The 25535-nt window shown below is 37.2% G+C and overlaps 1 protein-coding gene across 1 annotated transcript in view; it reads right to left on the bottom strand.

Annotated features, from left to right (window-relative positions):
- Nucleotides 1-24006, bottom strand: part of LOC106136543 (scavenger receptor class B member 1) — a 78776-nt gene extending 54770 nt beyond the window's left edge. The window contains exons 1-2 of the mRNA XM_060953045.1: nucleotides 23768-24006; nucleotides 4112-4354 (exon numbers count right to left, since the gene is read on the bottom strand). Coding sequence (XP_060809028.1) covers nucleotides 4112-4169 — 58 coding nt within the window. The 5' untranslated portion in view covers nucleotides 4170-4354; nucleotides 23768-24006. The remainder of the gene's footprint in view (nucleotides 1-4111; nucleotides 4355-23767) is intronic.
- Nucleotides 24007-25535: the final 1529 nt, after the last annotated feature.

Below are 25535 nucleotides of genomic sequence, written 5' to 3'. Positions count from 1 at the left end.
CAACTAGCGACTCACTCCGGTTTATCACGGGTTGGATTTATAGATATATAAACCTACCATTTATAGATATAAACCTACCATTTATAAATATAAACCTTTCTCAGAAAACTCTCTTTATTTCAAACTTAATTCTTGTTACTGTGAAAATTTCTGTGCAATAAACATATTACAAACAAACAATCAATAACAAAATCCGTACAAAACTTTTCCGAGATTAGTTTATACATACAGTCAGAGGGGGAATTTTATTTAAAATCATTTAAAATAAACGCGACTTAAATGATAGACTTTATAAACTTGGGATTCCACTTTCAGGCGATGGGCTAGCAACCTGTCACTATTTGAATCACAATTCTAACATTAAGCCAAACAGCTGAACGTGGCCAATCAGCCTTTTCAAGACAGTTGGCTCTGTCTACCCCGCAAAGGATATAGACGTGACTATATGTATGTATGTATGTAACATAACGTAACTCGAATCGTTCGTCGACGTCCTTGCTTTGTTGATAACACTGGTTAGGCAAGCTTATAACTAAACTGGTACCTATGTCGGTTAACTGGCTGTTATTGTATGTATGTCTGTATCGCAGTTAGCTCGTAAACAATACATACATAAAATGATAAAATCACGCCTCTTTCCCGGAGGGTAAGGCAGAGACTACCTCTTTCCACGATCTCTGCATACTTCCTTAGCTTCATCCACATTCATAACTCTCTTCATGCTCGTGAACAATGTCTGTTTTTTTGTCATTGTTTACGAGACATTGTCTGTGTTTATATATATATATATATATATGTGTGTGTGTGTGTTTATATATATATATATATATATATATATATATATATATATATATATATATATATATATATATATATATATATATATATATATATATATATATATAAACACAGACATTATATATATATATTATATTCTTTTAAATAAATAAACGTTTATTTGCTCTTCACAAATGTTTTTACTAACTAGTTAACAATAATGTGTTTAATCTATGAATGACAAATATAATATACTAGAGGTCGCCCGCGACTTCGTCCGTGTGGAATCAATCCCGCGGGAACTCCGGGATAAAAAGTAGCCCATATGTTATTCTGGGTCTTCAGCTACGTACCTTACATACCAAACATCGTTATCGGTTCAGTAGTTTTTGCGTGAAAGAGTAACAAACATACATACTGACAACCTGACATACAAACTTTCGCATTTATAATATTAGTAGGAAGGATATATTCGAGTTACGTTATGTTACATATATACATACATATAGTCACGTATCCCTTACGGGGTAGACAGAGCCAACTGTCTCGAAATGACTGACACGCCATGCTCGGCTGCCCGGCTTTTAATGATAGCTTATCGCCTACAAGTATAAGCTCAAGTTTATAAGTCTGTCCCTTAATCGCCTTTTACGACTACTACTATTCCTTTTACAATTGATCCTGGGTTTTTTTTGTCTATTTGTGGCTTTACAATATCTTAAAAACACATATACCTACATATAACAAACAAACAAAACTTTGAACCTCAAAGTTTCACAACATCTTTGCATATATATTTAAGAAATACTATGAAATACCATATTTAGAGTTAGTTCACGGAAATCTCTCTACAATCCTTGACCACGTCCTGTTTTTGACACGAAAAACTTAAATGGTAGTGTAAATGTTTAATTACCAAAGTGGTCAATTCGGGACTTAACCTTTACTATTATCTATACTAATATTATAAAGCTGAAGAGTTTGTTTCTTTGAACGCGCTAATCTCAGGAACTACTGGTCCGAATTGAAAAATTATTTTTGCATTGAATAGACCATTTATCGAGGAAGGCTATATAACATCACGCTGCAACTATAAGAGCGAAGAAATAATGGAAAATGAAAAAAAAAACATTGTAAGGAAAATTATTCACCCTTGAGAGCTTCAATTAGGCCCAAAATAACTATTTCACGCGGACGTAGCCGCGGGCACAGCTAGTTCAGTCATACCTATAGCTGAACATGGCACTCATATATATAGTCATTTATTTACATTTATACATGAAATCACACCCATTTACAGATAGGCAGAGACTACGGTGCCGTGTGGTTCCCGGCACCAATACAAAAAAGAATAGCATCACACACATCTCTTTCCCATAAATGTCGTAAAAGGCGACTAAGGAATAGGCTTACAAACTTGGGATTCTTTTTTTTAAGGCGATGGTCTAGCAACCTATCACTATTTGGATCTCAATTCCATTATAAAGCCAAACAGCTGAACGTGGCCTATCAGTCTTTACAAGACTGTCGGCTCTGTCTACCCCGCAAGGGATATAGACGTGATTATATGTATGTATGCAGAGACTACGTCTTTCAACTCGCCACGATCCCTGCATACCTAATTCTTTAGATTCATCCACATTCATAACTCTATTCATGCAAGCTCGTCGGATACGAGTGCTCTTGACCTGACCTTTTGACATTACGACCTTTTTGACGAAGGTACGGCCGTGTAGGCCATCGCGTTACCTCGTGCAAATGTACGAGATAAGAAAATCCACACTAATAATCCACATCCACACTAATAATAAAGAGGAAAGATTTGTATTTTTGTATGTTTGTGTGGAATAAACTCAAAAACTACTGGTCCGATTTTGATAAAATTTGGCACAGATATAGAATAGACCTTCAAAAGTGACATAGGCAAAAATAAATTTATTTCAAAATATAAAACACAAAAATATGTCCACCCGTGCGAAGCCGGGGCGGGCCGCTAGTAATAAATATTTACGGGACATATTCGACAGACTGAGTTAGTCTCAAAGTGAGTTGGAAACTTGTGTTACTAGATACTAACTCAACGATACTATATTTTATAACACATACTTATATAGATAAACATCCAAGACCACACAGAGAAAGTTCGTTTCTCATCATGCCCTGGCCGGGATTCGAACCCGGGACCTTCTGTGTCATAAACAAGCGCAATACCGCTGTGCCACAGAGGTGAAACATTCTGATGTCATAAGCTCGTTTAAGTCTTTACTGGGTTATAAAAAAAAACGTGTTTCTATCGTTTACATGAGACGGGGCTCCCTCAAGAATAGACTATCTGTGATGTGGCTATTACTTACATACATATAATCACGTCTATATCCCTTTCGGGGTAGACAGAGGCAACATTCTCGCAACGACTGAAAGGCCATGTTCAACTGTATGGCTTAATAATGGGATTCAGATTCAAATAGTGAGAGGTTGGTTTGTGAATTATGAATGTGATCTATCTTACTACATATAGTCACGTCTATATCTCGTGTGGGGTAGGCAAGAGCTAGTAGTCTTGAAAGAATGAAAGGCTACGTTCAGCTTAATGATAGAATTGAGATTCTAATAGTGACAGTTTGCTAGCCCATCGCCTTAAAGAAGAATCCCAAGTTTGTAAGCCTATCCCTTAGTCGCTTTTACGCCTTTTTTGGGAAAGAGATGGAGAGGACCTTTTTATTTTTGTATTAGTGCTGGGAACCACACGGCACCTGTGATCTTTCTTTTCTATCTATATTCTAAAAGATATTAAAGAGAAAGTCTTATAAATAATTAGTCCTACTAATATTATAAATGCGAAAGCTTGTGAGTATGTCAGGATGTCAATATGGATGTTTGTTACTCTTTCACGCAAAAACTACTAAACCGATTACGATGAAACTTGGTATGTAGGTAGCTGAATAATATATAGGCTACTTTTTATCCCGGAGTTTCTGCGGGATTGATAGGGTTTCCATGCGGAGGAAGTCGCGAGTGGATTCTTTGGATTAATGTATTATCACTGTTATTATTCAAATGTTAATTCCATCATTAAGCCATACAGCTGAACGTGGCCTCGTGGCTCCGTCTACCCCGTAGAAGACAAGGACGTCGTTGAATGTATGATTAAAAATAAAGCATAGAATCAGTTACCCCATTATTTAGTTTTGAATTCTAAACCTAAAATCTTACTTTAAACATAAAAACACATACACAACAGATTATAATCCATAACCAATACTTTAGATAACCGAGTGCAACAGCCTCAAAAGGCAGGCATTCACGGCGACAAATTAAAAAAAAAACTACTTACACCATTTCCTGAGGAATGCGCTCGTCAATTTTGCACACAACTTATCACGGCCCTGCATTTTACTGTCACACGACACTGCACTGTTTTTAAATTGAAATGAATTTAAAAAAAAAAAACACTATTCTATTTTCGAGATTCAAAACATCACTGTTTTTTTTTTTTGCTTTTCTTTTCACGAGAAATCCATCCGCGCGCTACCTCCTTGGCTGTTGAGAGTCGACTGGCTTTGCGTAAGTCTCGATTCTGCAAACAAAATGATATGCTGTTTAAATTGTGTCCGAATAAATTAATCGATTACAACGACTACGACGACGGTTGGTTGTAAATTTTTTCGCACCTGTGTTAACAAAATCGTATTATTTTACGTACACATATATACATATGATCACGTCTATATGCCTTGCGGGGTAGACAGAGCCAACAGTATTGAAAAGACTGATAGGCCACGTTCAGCTGTTTGGCTTAAAGAAAGAATTGAGATTCAAATAGTGACAGGTTGCTAGCCCATCGCCTTAAAGAAGAATCTCAAGTTTATAAGCCTATAATACGTTAGTCGCCTTTTACGACATCCATGGGAAAGAGATGCAGTGGTCCTATTCGTCTTATAATGGTGCCGGGAACCACAAGGCACATGCGTCTTCAGTATACATGAATTGGTAAATAAATTAATAAAAACGATTATTATTTTATAACTAAATCCTTCGACGCCGAATCTATACTAATATTATAAAGCTGAAGAGTTTGTTTGTTTGAACGCGCTAATCTCAGGAACTACAGGTTCGAATTGAAAAATTCTTTTCGTGTTGAATAGACCATTTATCGAGGAAAGACTTTAGGCTATATAACATCACGCTGCAACTATTAGAAGCGAAGAAATAATGGAGAATGTGAAAAAAAATCGGGGAAAATCATTCACCCTCGAGGGCTTCAATGATGCCCAAAATAACTATTCAACGCGAACGAAGTCGCGGGCACAGCTAGTACCTTATATTCTTAGAACACATGTCGTGTAAATCAATTTTTATAGTTCATTTTTATTGTTTCGACAATGTTAAATACCGACTATGGCGTCGATTCTAAAGAACTGATTAGACTGACAGCGCATTGTTGCATTACTAAGAACTGAATATTCTTAACAACTGGCAGACATAAATTTTGGTTAAGCTTTTTAATGTTTTTCCGAAACTAATTTTGATTTTGTGTATCTTATTTTGTAAAATTTGAGGTTGTTTTATTTATTATGTTTTTTTTTGGGCGATGGGCTAGCAACCCACTAATCACTATACATACATTCATACATAAAATCACGCCTCTTTCCCGGCGGGGTAGGCAGAGACTACCTCTTTCCACTTGCCACGATCTCTGTATACTTCCTTCGCTTCGTCCACATTCATAACTCTCTTCATGCAAGCTCGGCGGTTTCGGGTACTTTTGACCTGACCCTTTACCAGGACGTCCTTAATTTGATCAAGATACGTTCGTCTAATACTACTCTAATACTAGTCACTATTTGAAGCTTAATTCCAACATTTTAAGAGGCACGTGGTCATGGCTCTGTCTACCTCGTAAGGGATGCAGACAGGTAATAAAGAAAGAAAAAAAAATGATTATTTGATACATAAGAACAAAACAAGAACAGATAAACTTATTAAAAATTTTGTACCAAAATTCCTCTTCAGCGTTTCTCATGGTACTCGTATATACCACAACGCTGGTCTTCCGCGGGCACCATGATGAAATATATAATATGGATAGATGGACAAAATAATATTAAGACTTCTTTTGTAAGAGACCTAGTTTCTGCGTTATGTCTGCATTAAGTTTAGTACTTTGAGACACTGTATTGTATCGAGGGCATGTCGTTGCGCATGCGCAGGCGACCTCTTCGCGGAGCCTTCAAGGTTTTGCGGTCAAATGATTTACAAATAAATATAAATATACTAGCTGTGCCCGCGACTTCGTCCGCGTGGAATAGTTATTTCGGGCATCATTGAAGCCTTTAGGCATTATTGAAGAATTTTCCTTTGCTCCTTACAGTTGCAGCGTGATGTTATATAGCCTAAACCCTTCCTCGATAAATGGTCTATTCAACACAAAAAAAAATTCAATTCGAACCAGCAATTCCAGAGTTTAGCGCGTTCAAACAAACAAACTCTTCACCTTTATAATATTAGTATACATAAGATAGGTATAGTACCTATACATACATACACCGTGACTTTATTTTGTACACTTTCTATTAGACACGCTTATTCATACCCGTGTTCAACTGTTGTTATAAACGGAATTACATAATGTAATGACATAATGCAATGGTCACATTAAAAATGTCAGTCATTTTTAAAAGAATATTTAATGATGTTGCTTTTTCGTTATGTGATGATTAATATTTTTTGGACGGTCATTTTAATGACGTGTGGTTCCCGGCACCAATAAAAAAAAGAATAGGACCACTCAATCTCGTTCCCATGGATGTTGTAAAAGGCGACTAAGGGATAGGCTTATAAACTTGGGATTCTTCTTTTAGGCGACGGGCTAGCAACCTGTCACTATTTGAATCTCAATTCTAACATTAAGCCAAATAGCTCAATGTGGCCTATAAGTTTTTTCAAGACTGTTGGCTCTGTTTACCCCGCAAGGGATATATATCTACGTGATTATATGTATGTATGTATGTCATTAAAAAATTTGTCTTATTAGCTAACAATTTGACTGAGAAGACTCTTAAAATTAGAGTGAATTAAATGAAAAGGAATAAACGAAAGAAATATGCTAAGATCCTTAGCAAATGGAAAGATGTAGTCTCTGCCTACCCCTCCGGGACAGAGGCGTGATTTATATGTGTGTATGTAAGATACATACAAACTTTTTTGCAAATGTCATAAATTGAATAAACTCCAAAGTAAGTTCAAACCTTGTCATATGGGAATCTAACTCAACATTAATACGAGTTAATTCGGACCGGGGATTGAACCCTGATACTGTACTTAATAAAGGCTCACTGCGCCACAGGCGCTCACAAGGCCGTTAATAAAATAAAATATTTTTCGTTTCATAATTATTTATTGACGTGTGGTTCCTGACACTTAAGAATAGGACCAAACCATCGCTTTTTCTATGGACGTCGTAAAAGGCGACTAAGGGATAGGCTCATAAACTTGGGATTCTTTTATTTTGGCGAGCAACCTGTCACCATTTGAATACCAATTCTATCATTAAGCGAAACGGCCGAGCGTGGCCTAGCACCTTTTTCAAAACTGCCCGCTCTGTCTACCCCGCAAGGGATATAGACGTGACTATATGTATGTATGTGAGTAGCGAAGTCAAGAATAACACCTCATTATTATCGATTTTATATAAAGAGATACCTAAGAACAAAAAACCCATGATCCTAATGATTAATAAAAAAACATCCAGTCATACAAGTTTATATGACGTCGCCGCGCATATAACGTGTTTATGTGAAGTGATAACATACAATGTGTGTAAATTTTAAAACTTCAGTGATAATAATACATCTAAATATACATATAAAGAAATTCTATTATAAAGCCAAACAGCTGAACGTGGCGTATCAGTATTTTTAAGGATGTCGGCTCTGTCTGCCCCGCAAGGGATATTATTATATGTATATATGTACATATGTAAATATGTAAAAAAGGACACTAGCCAACTGACACATACACTGATCTCTGTCTGTATGTACCTATGCATTAATCTCAAAAAAGTGTTTGGACTATTTTTGTTCCTGTTTGAAATTCTGAACTGACGGTTGCCTCAGGAAGGCTTTAGGCTATATAACATCACGCTGCAACTATAAGGAGCGAAGAAATAATGGAAAATGTGAAAAAAATAATAAATTAAACATCCTTAAGTGCTTCAATGACTGCCCAAAATAACTATTCCGCGCGGACGAAGTCGCGGGCACAGCTAGTAACAATATATAATGCGAGAGTCAAGTTAATTTTCTATTCACACGTTATGTACTCAACCAATCTTCTTTAGATTAAGAATCTGTAGAAGTGCATGGGGTACCTTTAATCCCGGTTAAAACAAAACTTCCCGTGGGATTTGCAAAAAACCTTTATTCTTTTATAAGTGACGTTAAATTGGCGCCGGCGGCGTAGTACTTATCATTAGACACCGCCCCCCCCCCCTCACCCTCCCACCTTCCAACTTATTCTGTATTTATTAACAAACTGTATCGTAAAAGCAGGTCGCCGCTTCTAAGTTTATCCAGGCGAATAACTCTAAGGTCGCATAGAATTTGTAACCATCATTCAATTAAATAATCTATGACTTAACAACTTGTTTACTATCAAATTCGACTCAAACTCAACGCAATAACGTCTATATTCCATTGACAGTTTCAAAAATTAACACTGTCATTAACGTAGTTAATTATAGACGTTAAAATTAAAGTTGTAAAGTAGATATTTGCCTGTCGGTGTGTGTAAGACTTTCACAAGCGACTTACGCAAAGTATTTTATGTAAATAGTCGCCAAGTTGACTAATATATGACAGTTTACCAACTACTGGTGCTTGGTTTAGTCAGTTTCAAGGTCAAAAGATCCTATATATATAATTACGTCTTTATCTTTTATTGGGCAAACAGTTTAGTTAGTTTATGTAGACAATGTGCATTCGTCCACGATTTAGATTTAAGAGATCTATATTTGTAAATTGATGTCCGATGAAAATGCTGCAGTGTAGTTTGTTCCGCCGCTTCTTCTACACATGCGCTTTAGAAGCGGCAGTAGGTAGTTATAATTAGGTTAAAGTGATGTGACGTTAATAAGTGATACCTTGTATCCAATTTTGAAAATAAATCTATTCTATTCTGTTCTAGACAGAACCAACAGTCTCGAAAAGACTGGAAGGCCACGTTCAGCTGTATGGCTTAATGATGGAATTGAGATTCAAACAGTGACAGGTCGCTAGCCGATCGCCTACAAGAAGAATCCCAAGTTTATCAGCCTTTCCTTTAGTAACCTCTTACGACATCCATGGGAAAGATGTGGAGTGGTCCTATTCTGAACTACACAACGCAATATTCTACATATAAAAATAAAATTTACATTTTTTGTCTGTCTGTCTGTATCTGACTGTATTTATTTATTTATTTATGTACACAAAATTATATACAGAAGCATTTATTACAGTAATTCTAGTACAAAGGTGCTACTTATTTCAAAAGAAATCTCTTCCGGTATGTATGATCAAGATTCAACTCGAAATTTACGCTGATGAAGTCGCGGGCAACAGCTAGTATAAAAATAAAATTAATTTTACAATTTACAATTTAGTTGTATCTTAATGAGATCTTTGATGGAGTGTTACAGGTCAGTGACGTCAAACACATGAGCGCTGATTGGCTAATTTGAATTCAGAACGCGCGGTTGCGTAGCAACGGTTGACGCGCGTGACATCTTAGTTAATTTATAAATCGAATCACCGATTCAAAATGGCGGATTTTATTCCGCCTATATCTTTTTTCAATAACCCAACTAAAACCATAAAACCTGTATTCTATTGCAGGTAGCGCTAAATTTGCGCGAGCGCAGCTGTCTGTAGCGGTGGCTCTGGTCTAGAAGACCGAAAGGCCATGTTCAGCCGTATGTTCACGTGTAACTGATTCAAATAGTGACAGGTTGCTAGCCGATCGTCTACAAGAGGAATCCCAAGTTCATAGGCCTAAGCCTATCCCTTAGTCGCCTTCACAACATCCACAGGAAAGAGATGGTTATTCTATTCCTTTTTCTATTAGTGTCGGGAACCACACGGCACGAGTAAATAGGAGCTCTCAAAATAAAAGACAACGCAAGTTTAAATTAAATTTCGTTGAACGTTATCAATATTAAACAATAATTTGTATCGTAAGTAGGTATTCAGTTAAAAAAAAAACCGACAAAAAATGTAAACTAGTGCTGTAACATTGACAAAAATAAAATAACACAGATTATCTATCCGAACGAAGGTTAGTACTAAGTTATTGAAAAAAAAAAAGAGTTAATGTTTCACATTATTACTGAGTATTTTTTTTATTCAATACTAGAGGTCGCCCGCGAATCGTCCGCATGGAAACCTTATCAATCCCGCCAGGAACTACGGGATAAAAAGTAGCCTATATGTTATACTGGGTCTTCAGCTACGTACATACCAAATTTTATCGTAATCGGTTCCGTAGTTTTTGCGTGGAAGAGTAATAAACATCCATACTGACATCCTGACATACAAACTTTCGCATTTATAATATTAGTAGGATTGGATAAGGCATTTGTCTTCCATCTCACCTGATGGTAAGTGACAATGAAGACAAAGATGTTTCATGTCTATCCAAGAGATACCCCTTAATTCTACTTCTGAATGTACGCGGACAGTACTCGTCTGGGAATATACATACATACATACATAAAATCACGCCTCTTTCCCGGAGGGGTAGGCAGAGACTACCTCTTTCTACTTGCCACGATCTCTGCATACTGCCTTCGCTTCATCCTCATTCATAACTCTCTTGCAAGCTCGGCGGTTTCGGGTACTCTTGACCTGACCCTTTACCATAATATAGATACTGGTTTATATATTATGTTTTCTTTCTTGTTTTGTTGTGGGAATTTCCAAATACATACATACATATAATCACGTCTATATCCCTTGCGGGGTAGACAGAGCCAGCAGTCTTGAAAAGACTTATAGGCCACGTTCAGTTGTTCGGCTTAATGATAGAATTGAGATTCAAATGTTGATATATTGCTAGCCTGTCGCCTAAAAGAAGAATACCAAGTTTATAAGCCTATCCCTTAGTCGCCTTTTACGACATCCATGGGAAAGAGATGGAGTGGCCCTATTCTTTTTCGTATTAGTGCCGGAAACCACACGGCTACGAACAAAATAAAGCCCCCATTATTTAAAAATTTCATAAACATTGTTGGAACACTCGTATTTCAAAATGGGGAAGCGTATCCTTTGCCGGAACAGCTATACAGACGTGCAACGAAATTGGCAATTATTATTGATGTGGCAACACTTGCGAAATGTCCTGTGTTGCCAGCTGCGCTTGCGCAATTAACCTTGTTAGGGTTTTTCTTATGGTATAACAAATTCAGTTTTGAAAATCTTATTACAGTTAGTTAGATATAGACGTGATTATATTGTATGAATGTATGTATGTATATACATTTAAATGTTATCAGTAATCCTGTAATCTTAATATATATTTTTTTACAACATCCGCGATGTATCTAGTTCACATTTCAGTAATTTCCATTGACGCTTGTTCAATGAATCGTAATGTACATTTTCGCGTGACACCATTTGAGTGGAGTTGGTATTTTTTAGAGCGAGGGTTCAGTACCTTTATTTAAATGTCGATGTGTACATAAAGATTCTGAGGTGTGGACTGACAAATCAACGCACAAATCAAACCGCTTTGAGAGATTTTGAAGACTTGAAATTTGGCTTTGTGGTGATATCCCAAAATTCTTACAGGTACGGAAATATATACTAATTTATACATACGTACATACATATACCATACAATAATATAGATACATAAATACATACATAAAATCACGCCTCTTTCCCGGAGGGGTAGGCAGAGACAGGCATAATATAGATGCTGGTTTATATTATGATTTCTTTCTTGTTTCTTTGTGGGAATTCCTAAATTCATATAATCACGGCTATATCCCAGGCGGGGTAGACAGAGCCAACAGTCTTGAAAAGGCTGACAGGCCTCGTTCAGCTGTTTGGCCTAATGATAGAATTGAGATTTAAACAGTGACAGGTTGCTAGCCCATCGGCTAAAAGAAGAATCCCAAAGTTCATAAGCCTATCCCTTAGTCGCATTTTAAGAGATGTAGTGGTCCTATTTTTTTTTTATTATTGCCGGTAACCACACGGCTCGTGGCCGTGCCGTGTGCCGTGTGGCACCAATACAAAAAAGAATAGGACCACTACATCTCTTTCCCATGGACGCCGTAAAAGGCGACTAAGGAATACGCTTATAAACTTGGGATTCTTTTTTAGGCGATGGGCTAGCAACCTGCCACTAGTTGAATCTCAATTCTATCGTTAAACCAAAAAAAACGTGGCCATTCAGTCTTTTCAAGACTGTTGGCTCTGTCTACCCCGCAAGGGATATAGACGTGGTGACCATATGTATGTATCTACCACACGGCACAAATAAATAAATAATTACAAAAGCAACCCAACGCAACGGACCCCTGAAATAATTGGAGCAATGACGCGACCGGATTCGGAGCGAAGCGGTGGAGCGTGCCCGCGGACGACCGCATGCGCCGGCGCATCTTTGTACACACTACTGCCGTTTCTACGTTAGCTACGATCTATATTAATTATTTTACAAATCGTCATCTTTCTTTCTTTCAAATTAAGGACGTCCTGGTAAAGGGTCAGGTCAAAAGTACCCGAAACTGCCGAGCTTGCATGAAGAGAGTTATGAATGTGGATGAAGTAAAGGAAATATGCAGAGATCGTGGCAAGTGGAAAGAGGTAGTCTCTGCCTACCCCTCCGGGAAAGAGGCGTGATTTTATGTATGTATGTATGTCATCTTTCGCTTGACTTTTGTCCTGGTTGCATCCTCACCACTCTGGAGAGGAGATCAGATCTGTTAAATGTGTTTATAGTATCACTATGTTTTATCTTGGAGAGGATGTACAATAGTTAATTATCACTCACAAAATAACGTTTACATTTATGTTTGATAATGCATTAAAAAAAAGGATATTATAAATTGTCATTTAAAAAATAATTTATCGTTTAATAGCATTTTTCAAATAAAAATAGTTTTAATGTCTTCTTAAAGTCTTTGTCCATGGATCCTGGATTGGGTGAGTCAGGTTTGTACTCGAAGCAACTCCATCTGACCATCGCAACCTTTGCAGGACAACCTAACCATTATTAATTCGACCATGGTTACACATCCAGTTGCCTGAATGTAAAGGTTTCCTCGCGATTTCATCCCTCACCGTAAGAGCATCTGTTAGTATTCTAACTAATGTACATAACTTCGACAATAGTCATTGGTACATAGCCGATGTTGGACTCGAACCTGTGCCTTCCTGCGCGTCATGCATTTTAACCGGGCACCTTACCAATTCGACCATCGACGCTCTTATTTCTACGAATCAAATTTTTATTTTAATATATACGGGACAAATTACACATATTGAGTTAGCCTCGAAGCAAGTTCGAGACTTGTGTTACGAGATACTAACTCAACGATACTATATTTTATCATAAAAACTTATATAGATAAACATCTAAGACCCAGGCCAATCAGAGAAAGTTCGTTTCTCATCACGCCCTGGCCGGGATTCGAACCCGGGACCGAAAAGACTGACAGGCCACGTTCAGCTGTTCGGCTTAATTATAGAATTGAGATTCAAATAGTGACGGGTTGCTAGCCCATCGCCTAAAAGAAGGATTCCAAGTTTATAAACCTATCCTTTAGTCGCCTTTTACGACATCCAAGGGAACGAGATGGAGTGGTCCTATTCTTGTTTTTATTGGTGCTGGAAATTACAGGGTAGACAGTACCAATGTCACAAGAATCACATTATAACATTCATAATTTGCACGAAATAATCGAAATGACGTATCGGTTAAGTATTTTAACGATATCATTAATTAATACATAGATTCAGAGTAACAATTACTTCTGAATTTCCCACCGGTAAAAAATAATGAAACTATAGAAATACCTTTCTCAACGCAATGATGGGTTAATTATTTATGTCTCCCAGAGAGGAGAGGGTATATAAAGTATGTTGTAGTAAATAAAATCGTATCTTGATCAAATTAAGGACGTCCTGGTAAAGGGTCAGATCAAAAGTACCCGAAACCGCCGAGCTTGTATGAAGAGAGTTATGAATGTGGATGAAGCGAAGGAAGTGTGCAGAGTGGGAAGAGGTAGTCTCTGCCTACCCCTTCGGGAAAGAGGCGTGATTTTATGTATGTATGTAGTAAATAAAGTAAAAAGATAAGTGACGTAAGTGATGTAAGTAATATAAATAAGATTATGTATTTATTTATAGCACAAATAATGCTCATTAATTTTTAAGACAGCAAATATTCAACGCAAAAAAAAAAAGCAATTTTACTAAGAATCGTTAAAGTCGGGTCACATCTGTACTGACTATTTGCCATCCCATCCCGGCGCGATCTTGACAAACATTGCTTAACCCGAGTTATTGTCTGCCCGATTCCCACACAATAATGCCAATAGTTTTTGCCCGTTGGGAAACTGGTTTTAAATTCGATATGTAACAGGGTGTAATTGTTACATCAATGTTCTCTGTGGCGCAGCGGTAGTACGCTTGTCTGTGGCACCGGAGGTCCCGGGTTCGAATCCCGGCCAGGGTTCGATGGGAAACGAACTTTCTCTGATTGGCTTGGGTCTTGATGTTTATCTATATAAGTACATACATACATATAATCACGCCCATATCCCTTGCGGGGTAGACAGAGCCAACAGTCGTTAAAAGATGGATAGGCCACGTTCAGCTGTTTGGCTTCATGATGGAATTGAGATTGAAATAGTGGCAGGTTGCTAGCCCGTCGCCTACAAGAGGCATTCCAAGTTTATAAGCATATCCTTTAGTCGCCTTTTACGACAATGAAAGGCGACTAAGGGATTGGCTTAAAAACTTGGGATTCTTCTTTTAGGCGACAGGCTAGCAAGCTGTCACTATTTGAATCTCAATTCTATTATGAAGCCATATAACTGAACAAGACATGTCTCTGTCTACCCAACAAGGGATAAAGACGTGATTATATGTATATGTAAGTAATGCTTACACAATTGACGTGTCAAATTCACTTTCTTATGATAACTTGACACGCCCAAGATAAACGTACACGGCCATTTTAATAATAATACCTACATAATGCAATCATTATACAATTTGCATACAATAGATTTATAATGCTTTGAACTTGAGGAAAATATATAACTATGAGTGATGGGGCATTGTGGAAATATACTATACCTAGAGAGTGGCTGAGCAGATTCAAGATACAAACATACATATGGTCACGTCTATATCCCTTGCGGGGTAGAAAGAACCAACAGTGTTGAAAAGACTGAATGGCTTAATGATAGAATTGAGATTCAAATAGTGACAGGTTGCTAGCCTATCGCCCAAGTTTGTAAGCCTATCCCTTAGTCGCTTTTTACGACATCCATGGGAAAGAGATGGAGTGGTCCTATTCTTTTTTGTATTGGTGCCGGGAACCACACGGCGCAGATCCAAATTCAAAATTTTTAATCAATAACACGGTTCATTTCAACATAATTTAATAATTGTCATATCTTTCGGTTTCACAACATTGGTTGACGTCAAATAAATAACTTAAAACTAAGTGTACTGCAGTAGTGAGACTGTAGTGCAGAAGAAGCGGTAACAAACTGCACTGCATCATTTTCTTCAGTAACGTCAACTTCACAATTATCCAAACTTAGAATAGATTATATGATAATTGAGATTCAAATAGTGACAGGTTGCAAGCCCATCGCTTACAAGTTGAATTCCAAGTTTGAAAGCTTATTCCTCAGTTGCCTTTTACGAAATTAATGGAAACGAGGTGGCGTGGTCCTATTCTTTTTTTTTTTTTGATGGCACACGGCACTAACTACGTATACTATGAGTAAGGGAAAAGGTGCAAGATTTTAATCTTCACTACATACTCGTAGTATAAAACAAAGTCGCTATTTTAGTCTGTTAGTCTGTATGCTTAAATCTTTAAAATAACGCAACGGATTTTGATGCGGTTTTTTGTAACAGGTAGAGTGATTCAAGAGGAAGGTTTTTATGTGTAATAACATCTATTAAATAATGGAGAAATACTGTTATTTTCAGGGTTTCTAATGTGGTGTCGTAAATTCTTGCATTTATCCGAATTTTGCACCCGTGCGAAGCCGGGGCGGGTCACTAGTAATTTATTAACTTCTCGTGTCACAATGTTCGTTCCCGTACTCCGCCGAAACGGCTAGACCGATTCTCATGAAATTTTGTGAGCACATTGAGTAGGTCTGAGAATCGGCCACCATCTATTTTCCATACGCCTTAGTGACAAGGGTTGTCTACCCTGAACATTTTTTTTTTAACTAAAAATTACTTAAAAAATATTTATATGGCAAAACACCGTTTGCTAGTATTATTATATGTTAATAACTCAACCATAGTAGATAACGTGATAGAACCATAGCAGTGACGTGTGGTTCCCGGCACCAATAAAAAAAAAGAATAGGACCACTCCATCTCGTTCCCATGGATGTCGTAAAAGGCGACTAAGGGATAGGCTTATAAACTTGGGATTCTTCTTTTAGGCGATGGGTTAGCAACCTGTCACTATTTAAATCTCACTCAATTCAAGCTGAACGTGGCCTATCAGTCTTTTCAAGACTGTTGGCTCTGTCTACCCCGCAAGGGATATAGACGTGATTATATGTAGGTATATGTACATAGTAGATACCGATGTAAGAATTATATAACATCAGATTATGTGACTAGGAACTAAGCGAATTAACTATAGATTGAAGAATTCCTATGTTATTTGTAACAAACATTATGGTGACGAGGCAGCGATGCATGTGGTCTTATAAAACATGTAAGACTAGAGGGCGCCCGCGACTTCGTCCGCATGGAAACCCTATCAATCCCGTGGGAACTCCGGGATAAAAAGTAGCCTATATGTTATTCTGGGTCTTCAGCTACATACATACCAAATTTCATCGTAATCGGTTCAATAGTTTTTGCGTGAAAGAGTAACAAACATCCGTACTGACATCCTGACATACTCACAAACATTCGCATTTACAATATTATAAGTATTTATTATAAAATATAGTATCGTTGAGTTAGTATCTCGTTACACAAGTCTCGAACTTACATCGAAGCTAACTCAATCTGTGTAATTTGTCCCGTATATATATATATTTATTTATTTATTTAGTAGGATGTAAGAACATGTATGTATGTAATGTATATGTATGTAAGAGCACAAGTTAGTGATTCTAACAATAGCGTGTCTGTCTGTCCAGTACAAACAGTAAGAAAGTGATGCGACCGACAAAAACCGCTTGGAGAAAGCGGACGGACGTCTCAGACGTTACGGGGCGCAATTTAATAGAGTTTGTACGTTAATTGTTCAAATCTATAAATAAATACATATAGTAACTGTATACCTACATATATTAATAAGCGACTAAGGGATAGGCTTACAAACTTGGGATTCTTTTTTAGGCGATGAGCTAGCACCTGTCACTATTTGAATCTCAATTCTATTTAAAAGCCAAATAACTGAACGTGGCCATTCAGTGTTTTCAAGACTGTTAGCTCTGTCAACCCCGCAAGGGATATTGACGTGACCATATGTCAGTATGTATGTATGTATGTATGTATATATTAATATATGAGTCGTGTAGTTCAAGGCACCAATAAAAACAAATAAGAATAGGATCACTCCGTCTCATTCCCATGGATATCATAAAAGGCGACTAAGGGAAAGGCTTATATATATATATATATACTTGGGATTCTTCTATATATATATATACACTGTAGGTTATAGGTATACCATTGGGTTAAGCAGAAAACTTTTGTAAAGTTTGTATGCACATATTAATATACTGTAGGTTAAGAAATTGTACACTAGGATACACTATACTTATATACATATATGTATGGATTAATACATACCTCTTTTCAATTGCACCACACGACATCCGTATAATGGTTTCTTAGTAATGGCTTTGCTATTTATTACGTAGGTATTGTTGGTATGTGAGTACCACGAGAAGATAACATTGGTTTAAATAAAAAAACATTTAATACTAGCTTCAACCCGTAACTTCGCTCGCGTGAATGCAACACCGTTTTCAGAGAGCGACGCGAATGTAGTAGATATATTTTTTTACGGGACAAATTACACAGGTTGAGTCAGCCTCGAAGTAAGTTCGAGACTTGTGTTGCGAGATACTAACTCAACGATACTATATTTTATAATAAATACTTATACAGATAAACATCCAAGACCCAGGCCAATCAGAAAAAGGTCTTTTCCCATCACGCCCTGGCCGGGATTCGAACCAGGGACCTCCGGTGTCACACACAAGCGCCGCTGCGCCACAGAGGCCGTCACATTATTATGGGGCATTTCAACATGACTCAATAATTGTCATTATGGTTTCTTAACATTGGTTGACGTCAAATATATTACTTAAAACTAAGTTTACCGCCGCTTCCAAAGCGAAGGCGAAGTGCAAAGTACAAAGTACCCAAGTAACAAATTTTGGTACTATAAAAAAGTTTTAAGAGCGTTTTGGATCGTTTTAACAACACTTGAGCATTTTCTTCAATCACGTCAACTTCTAGGTCATACGTCCAGGGTTTTCCACTCCAACTTTTCCGTATATTACATACATACATATAGTCACGTCTATATCCTATACGGGGTAGACAGAGCCAACAGTCTTGAAAAGACTGAATGGCCACGTTCAGCTGCTAATGATGAAATTGAGATCCAAATAATGTCAGGTTGCTAGCCCATCGCCTTAAAAAAAGGAATCGCAATTTTATAAGCGTATCCCTCAGTCGCCTTTTACAACATACATGGGAAAAAGATGGGAATGGTCCTATTCTTTTCAGTATTGGTGCCGGGAACCACACGGCACCGTATAATATAATAGTTAAAATAAAAAAAAAGATGGAAAAAACATATTTTCAATGCGTCACGTTAAAACAAAGAGCCCGTGCCCGCAGAAAGCAAGGTTATTATTCCTTACAGGGATATCTTTCCACGGAACCTTACTAGAATACTAATAAGTTGTGTCAGCCTCGTTCACCTCAGGGATCACTGCCACCGCGGGGTGAAGGCAACTGTCGGTTGGTCGCCAATTAAAATACATACGTACATATAGTCACGTCTATATCCCTTGCGGGGTAGACAGCGCCAACAGTCTTGAAAAGACTGATAGGCCACGTTCGGCTGTTTGGCTTAATGTTAAACTTTTAGTTATTAATGTATGTACATATATTAAGCAAAGGATATTAAGATAAGAGTACCCGAAACCGCCGAGCTTGCATGAAGAGAGTTATGAATGCGGATGAAGCGAAGGAAGTATGCAGAGATCGTGGCAAGTGGAAAGATGTAAACTCTGCCCACGCCCTCCGGGAAAAAGTCGTGATTTTATGTATGTAGTATATATATACATACATACATATGTACATATAATCACGTCTATATCCCTTGCGGGGTAGACAGCGCCAACAGTCTTGAAAAGGCTGATAGGCCACGTTCAGCTGTTTGGCTTAACGATAGAATTGAGATTCAAATAGCGACAAGTTGCTAGCCCATCGCCTAAAAGAAGAATCCCAAGTTATAAGCCTATCCCTTAGTCGCCTTTTACGACATCCGTCCGATTGAAATCTTGTTACGATCACGTACATCAATAAACTGTAAAATGGACTCTATACCGTCGGTTTAAGAGCTGTTTTTGTGAACAACTAATGTTTACCTTTGACCTTTGCACGTACGCCCTTGAATTGAGTAGGATTTGTTACAAAACTGAGGTCGAGCTCGTCAGATTACCTAAGTACTGAATGTACTACAATATACATACATACATATGATCACGTCTATTTCCCTAGCGGGGTAGACAGAGCCAACAATCTTGAAAAGACTGATAGGCCACGCTCAGCTGTTTGGCCCAGTGATAGAATTGAAATTCAAATAGTGACAGGTTGCTAGCCCATCGCCTAAAAGATGAATCCCAAGTTCATAAGCCTATCCTTTAGTCACATTTTACGACATCCGTGGGAAAGAGATGGAGTGGTCCTATTCTTTTTTGTAATGGTGCCGGGAACCACACGGCAACTACAACAATATATGTCACGTCTTTATCCCTTGCGGGGTTAATAGTGCTAGTTTTCTAGAAGATTCATTGGTCAGCGACAGGTTCTATTGCCTAAGAGAATCACTTACAATGGCGGACTTATCCCATGAAGGGACCTCTTCCAGTCAACCGGCAAACAATAAAGGAATATTTTTTTTCCCTTCGCTAAGTAATTACAGCCAACCTTGACCAAAGAACTTTTAAACTAATCATATAAAATTACTCTCATCAATACATCATTTACAGACTGCTTTTAAAATAAATTATGTTATTTAATTATAATGAGATAACTAGTGAGGCATCGATACATGACTTATACTTATTTTAAATACGAATATAATACACATATAGTTTTTTGAATACATACAAACTTACATATAATCACGTCTATATCCATTACGGGGCAGTAAGACCAAGTTCAGTGTCTACTGCTTAATGCGGCGTAGACAGAGCCAATAGTCTTGAAAAGACTGAATGGCCACGTTCAGCTATTTGGCTCAATGATGACAGGTTGCTAGTCCATCGCTTAAAAAAGAATCCCAAGTTCGTAAGCCTATCCCTCAATCGCCTTTTACGACATCCTTGGGAAGGAGATGGAGTGGTTCTATTCTTTTTTGTATTGGTGCAAAGAAGCACACGGAATTTCTTCTGATATAGCTACATATATATTTAGATAAAATGGCGTCTGATGTCAATTACGATTCGAACCTGACAATTTACATAATATAACAGAAACGCGGTCAACACGCGCCGCGCTCCTTGACTCAGTCAGTCAGTCAGTCTTACTCAACCTCAACTCACCTAGTAGGTAGTATACCAGTAAATTTCCAAGACGAAACCCAGTTTGGAACGGTCGCATTTAGGCGTGTTACGGTCATTCGTTTAGTGGCATGGCCGAAGCTGTGCTGTAAATCATGTTGTGACTGGGCCGTATGTGTGTTTGTATGTATTAACATCCAATTCAAATTCAAAATTTTTATTCATTATTATAGGATACTACATATATATCGCTTAATAATTGTCAAAACGTTTGGTTTCACAACATTGGTTGACGTCAAATAAATTACTTAAAACTAAGTTTGCTGCCGCTTCCAAGGCATCAGTGCAGAAGAAGCGGTAACAAACTGCACGGCAGCATTTTCTTCACAACGTCAACGTGGCCTTTCAGTGTTTTCAAGACCGTTGGCTCTGTCTACCCCGCACGGGACATAGATGTGATTATATGTATGTGTGTTTTCTTAAACTATGAAGTGGGAATATCTCAAGAAACATGTTTTTTTCCTTATTGGGTAACGTAAAACCTTCTTATGTATGATTAGTTAATATATATTTTTATTTGACATCACTAACCTACATATATATATATATTATAATTATAATAACTGGTTTCACTTCCCGTTTACGCTATATTTACACATTTAAATCTAGTTCAATGTTTCCCAACACTAGTTGGGCATTTATATAATTGGTTTAATTAAAAATAATTATGTTCAGGCGTTGATACTTATTTTAGACTAGTAGTTCCTGAGATTAATGCGTTCAAACAAACAAACAAATAAACAAACTCTTCAGCTTTATAATATTAGTACAGATAATAGCAAATAGAACTTATCTATACTAATATTATAAAGCTGAAGAGTTTGTTTGTTTGTTTGTTTGTTTGTACGCGCTTATCTCAGGAACTACTGGTTCGAATAAAAAAAAATCCTTTTGTGTTGAATAGACCATTTATCGAGGAAGGCTTTAGGCTATATAACATCACGCTGCAACTATTAGGAGCGAAGAAATAATGGAAAATGTAAATTATTCTTCCTTGAGGGCTTCAATGATGCCCAAAATATCTATTCAACGCGGACGAAGTCGCAGGCACAGCTAGTAAGTTATATTACACAGCGTCTATGTCATATAATGTAAGCCTCACACAAATATATACATACATATCTCATATATATCGTAAGATGTAAGCCTCCTTGACATAAAATCCGTTTTTTAACCAAAGACACGATCGTTTCTCGTGCAAATAACGAAATTACGTCACGAACACACATATAGTCACGTCTTTATCCCTCGCGGGGAAGACATAGCCAACTGTAGAATAAAATAGAATAGATTTATTTTCAAAATTGGATACAAGGTACCACTTTTTGACGTCACATCACTTAAATCTAATTACAACTACTACCGCTTCCAAAGCGCATGTGTAGAAGAAGCGGCGGAACAAACTACACTGCAGCATTTTCATCGGACGACAATTCACAAATATAGATCTCTTAAATCTAAATCGTGGACGAATGCACATTGTCTACATTAAAAAAACAATGAATGAATGTAGAACTAATCTTGACAATAATGATAGGCCACACTGATGTATCACGAACCTAAGGATTTTTTGTTTTATTTCAATTGGAAGCCGAGTGCTTTTAACATTAATCTGCAAACATACTACGTATTTATCCCTAACGGGACAGACAGAGCTTGGAAACCCATTGAAGAATGGTCAGCCGCGTTCAGCTCAGGATGGGTTAGTGATGGAATTGAGATTAAGACAGTGACGGTCGCTACCTTATCTTTCTACCTACACAAAGCCACGCCTCTTTCCCGGAGGGGTAGGCAGAGAAACATCTTCCTAGCTCTTCATACATATACACATACATAAAATTACGTCTATATCCTTTGCGAGGTTGACAGAGCCAACAGTCTTGATAAGACTGAAAGGCCACGTTCAGCTGTATGTCTGAATGATGGAATTGAGATTCAAATAGTGACAGGTTGCTAGCCCATCGCTTACAAGAAGAAATCTAAGTTTATTAGCCATTCCCTTAGTCGCCTTTTACAACATCCATGGGAAAGATACGGAGTAGTCCTATTCTAAATAAGCACTACTATTATAAATACTCGAAAACGAATAATTATGTTATTTTTAATGGATAAATTCATTTTTTATTTAAGAAGAAATATTTTTTCTTAGAAAAGACATCAACGTGCTGAACTTATTTAGACCACAATTATTCAAATCCAATTAGGGTTAGGTACACCTGCAAATGTTCCGGAGGTCAGACGGGAGTCGCTTCGTGTAAAAACCTCAATCCAGGATCCATGGTCAAAGGCATACCCCGGGCTCCTCTCCAGAGTGGTGAGGATGCAATGGACTAAAGCCAGGAGGAAGAAAATTATAGAGCTTAAATGGGAAACAAACAAGGCAACTTTCGCTTCTCACTTCTATCTCCAGAACAGGGTAGACAGAGTCTCATTATGAAAATCATGCCCCAAGGCGTCTTCTTTCAGCCGTAATGATGATGAAATATATTATGAAACAGTGACGGATTACATAGCCGTTAAGCCAAATCCCTTGACCGACTTTTACGAAAACTGGTCAAAGGCAACAAGTAGGTAGTATATAATTTTTTTTTTTTTGTTAATTAACTAACATTTTCTTTTTGGCGTAGGTACTCTATGTATTAACTTGACACTATCTATCAACTCCTTCATTAAGCGTGTAACGGGCTCTGTCTATTCCGTAAGGAATAAAGACATGATTGTGTGTGCTATTGAATAAGTCGGTAAACTTAGATGATAATAATACCCACAATTTTAAAATAAACGTTTTAAATATCGATACCATTGCCTACAAATTTTGATAAAAAAAAACAGTGTACCTTTCAATATCTTATTTTTCCAAAAACAAGTTAGCGTAGTAAGACTTAACACAACAGGTTTATAACAAAAAGAACTCACCACAAACTCCTTAGCGACCTTTGGTTTCGAAAAAATTTACGCAACGCACAGTTCAAAAATTACAACACAGAAAATTAATGAACACAGCACACACAAGATTTTGCAGAAAAAGCACAAACGGAAAAACGTTTGACAGATGTCAAATCGCGCTATTTTCCCGTGGAAAATTCTTTCTAATTATTTTCGGCCAGTATTTTCTTTTTTTTTAATTATAGTCAATGACGCGAGCGACGCCGTCCGTGCTGCGGTCCCAACTGACGAACGCAACTTTCCAATCTTCTTGATGCATTCCGAATTTAAAATACCATAACAGCTCACTTTTATGACAACACCATAAGGATTATTATTCTTTAAACTTAGTTTTTAATGAGTATGTACATTCGTTTTGTGCAAATCAGTTTGGCTATGGGAAAGTCGCTCTTAAGCAGTCAAGACAACATCCATATTCTTTTGTATGTATCCGTATGTGGGACAATTTTGAATTACGCTATTACAAAGACGTTTTAGCGAGTTGAGTATAAGTGGGATCTGTAAGTCAATATTTATACACTATGTACACATCGAAAATCAATAAATTTATAACGAAAACATGGATGATAATAATACTAAGCAATAACTACGACTAATTTTATACAGTCAGATCATATAATATCCTACACTAACTGTGCCCGCAACTTCGTTCGCGTAGAATAGTTATTTTGGGCATCATTGTAGCCCTCAAGGATGAATAATTTTCCCCGTTTTTTTTCACATTTTCCATTATCTCTTTGCTCCTTAGCTTTCCTCGATAAATGGTCTATTCAAAGCGAAAAGAATTCAATTCGAACCAGTAGTTTCTGAGATTAGCGCTTCAAACAAACAAACTCTTCAGCTTTATAATATTAGTATAGATATAATATACCGTCATATACTTAATCACTTCTTTACCCTTACGAGATAGACAGAGTCAGCAATCACATAAAGACTGGAAGATCAAGTTCAGCTGTATGGCTTATTGACTGAATAAGGATCTTGGCAGCGGTAGTAGATTCAATTATAGGCAGGAACTTAAGTTATGTTGACGTCAATTTAAGAGCTAGCTTATTTTTAAAACAAATCTATTTTTATTACAATATTTTTCATTTAACATACAAACATACGTATCACGTCTATAATCCTTTCGGGGTAGATAGAGCCAACAATTTTGTAAAGACTGATAGGCATTCAGCTTTTTGGCTTAAGACATAGGGTATTTTACATCCTGGTAAAAACTATAGTTCCCGTGGGATTTGCGAAATAAATAAACAAAAAAAAGTAATATCTGTATCTTTTGTAGATAAGGCCATTAGCGCGGACAAACATACATGTATACATACATATAGTCACGTCTATATCCCTTGCGGGGTAGACAGAGCCAACAATCTTGTAAAGACTGATAGGCCACGTTCAGCTTTTAGGCTTGATGATAGAATTGGGATTCAAATAGTGAAAGGTTACCTACTAACTCATCGCCTAAAAAAAGAATCGCAAGTTCATAAGCCTATACCTTAGTCGCCTTTTACGACATCCATGGAAAAGAAATCCTCGTAATCCTATCCTTTTTTTTCTTATTAGTTCCGGGAACCACAAGGCACTGCGGCGGGCGAAGTTACGGGTAAAATCTAGTTATTCTATACAAGAATCAGCTGGTAATTCTCACACATGTAATTGTTTATGATAAGACAAAGAATTTTTAACTATGAAGATTACTAGCTCTTGCATGTGACTCCTGTCGGGTATGACTATCATC

The sequence above is a fragment of the Amyelois transitella genome, chromosome 30 (assembly GCF_032362555.1).
Source record: "Amyelois transitella isolate CPQ chromosome 30, ilAmyTran1.1, whole genome shotgun sequence".
NCBI lineage: Eukaryota > Metazoa > Arthropoda > Insecta > Lepidoptera > Pyralidae > Amyelois > Amyelois transitella.
Note: the sequence above shows the minus strand (reverse complement) of the source record. Positions and strands in the feature narration are given on the sequence as shown.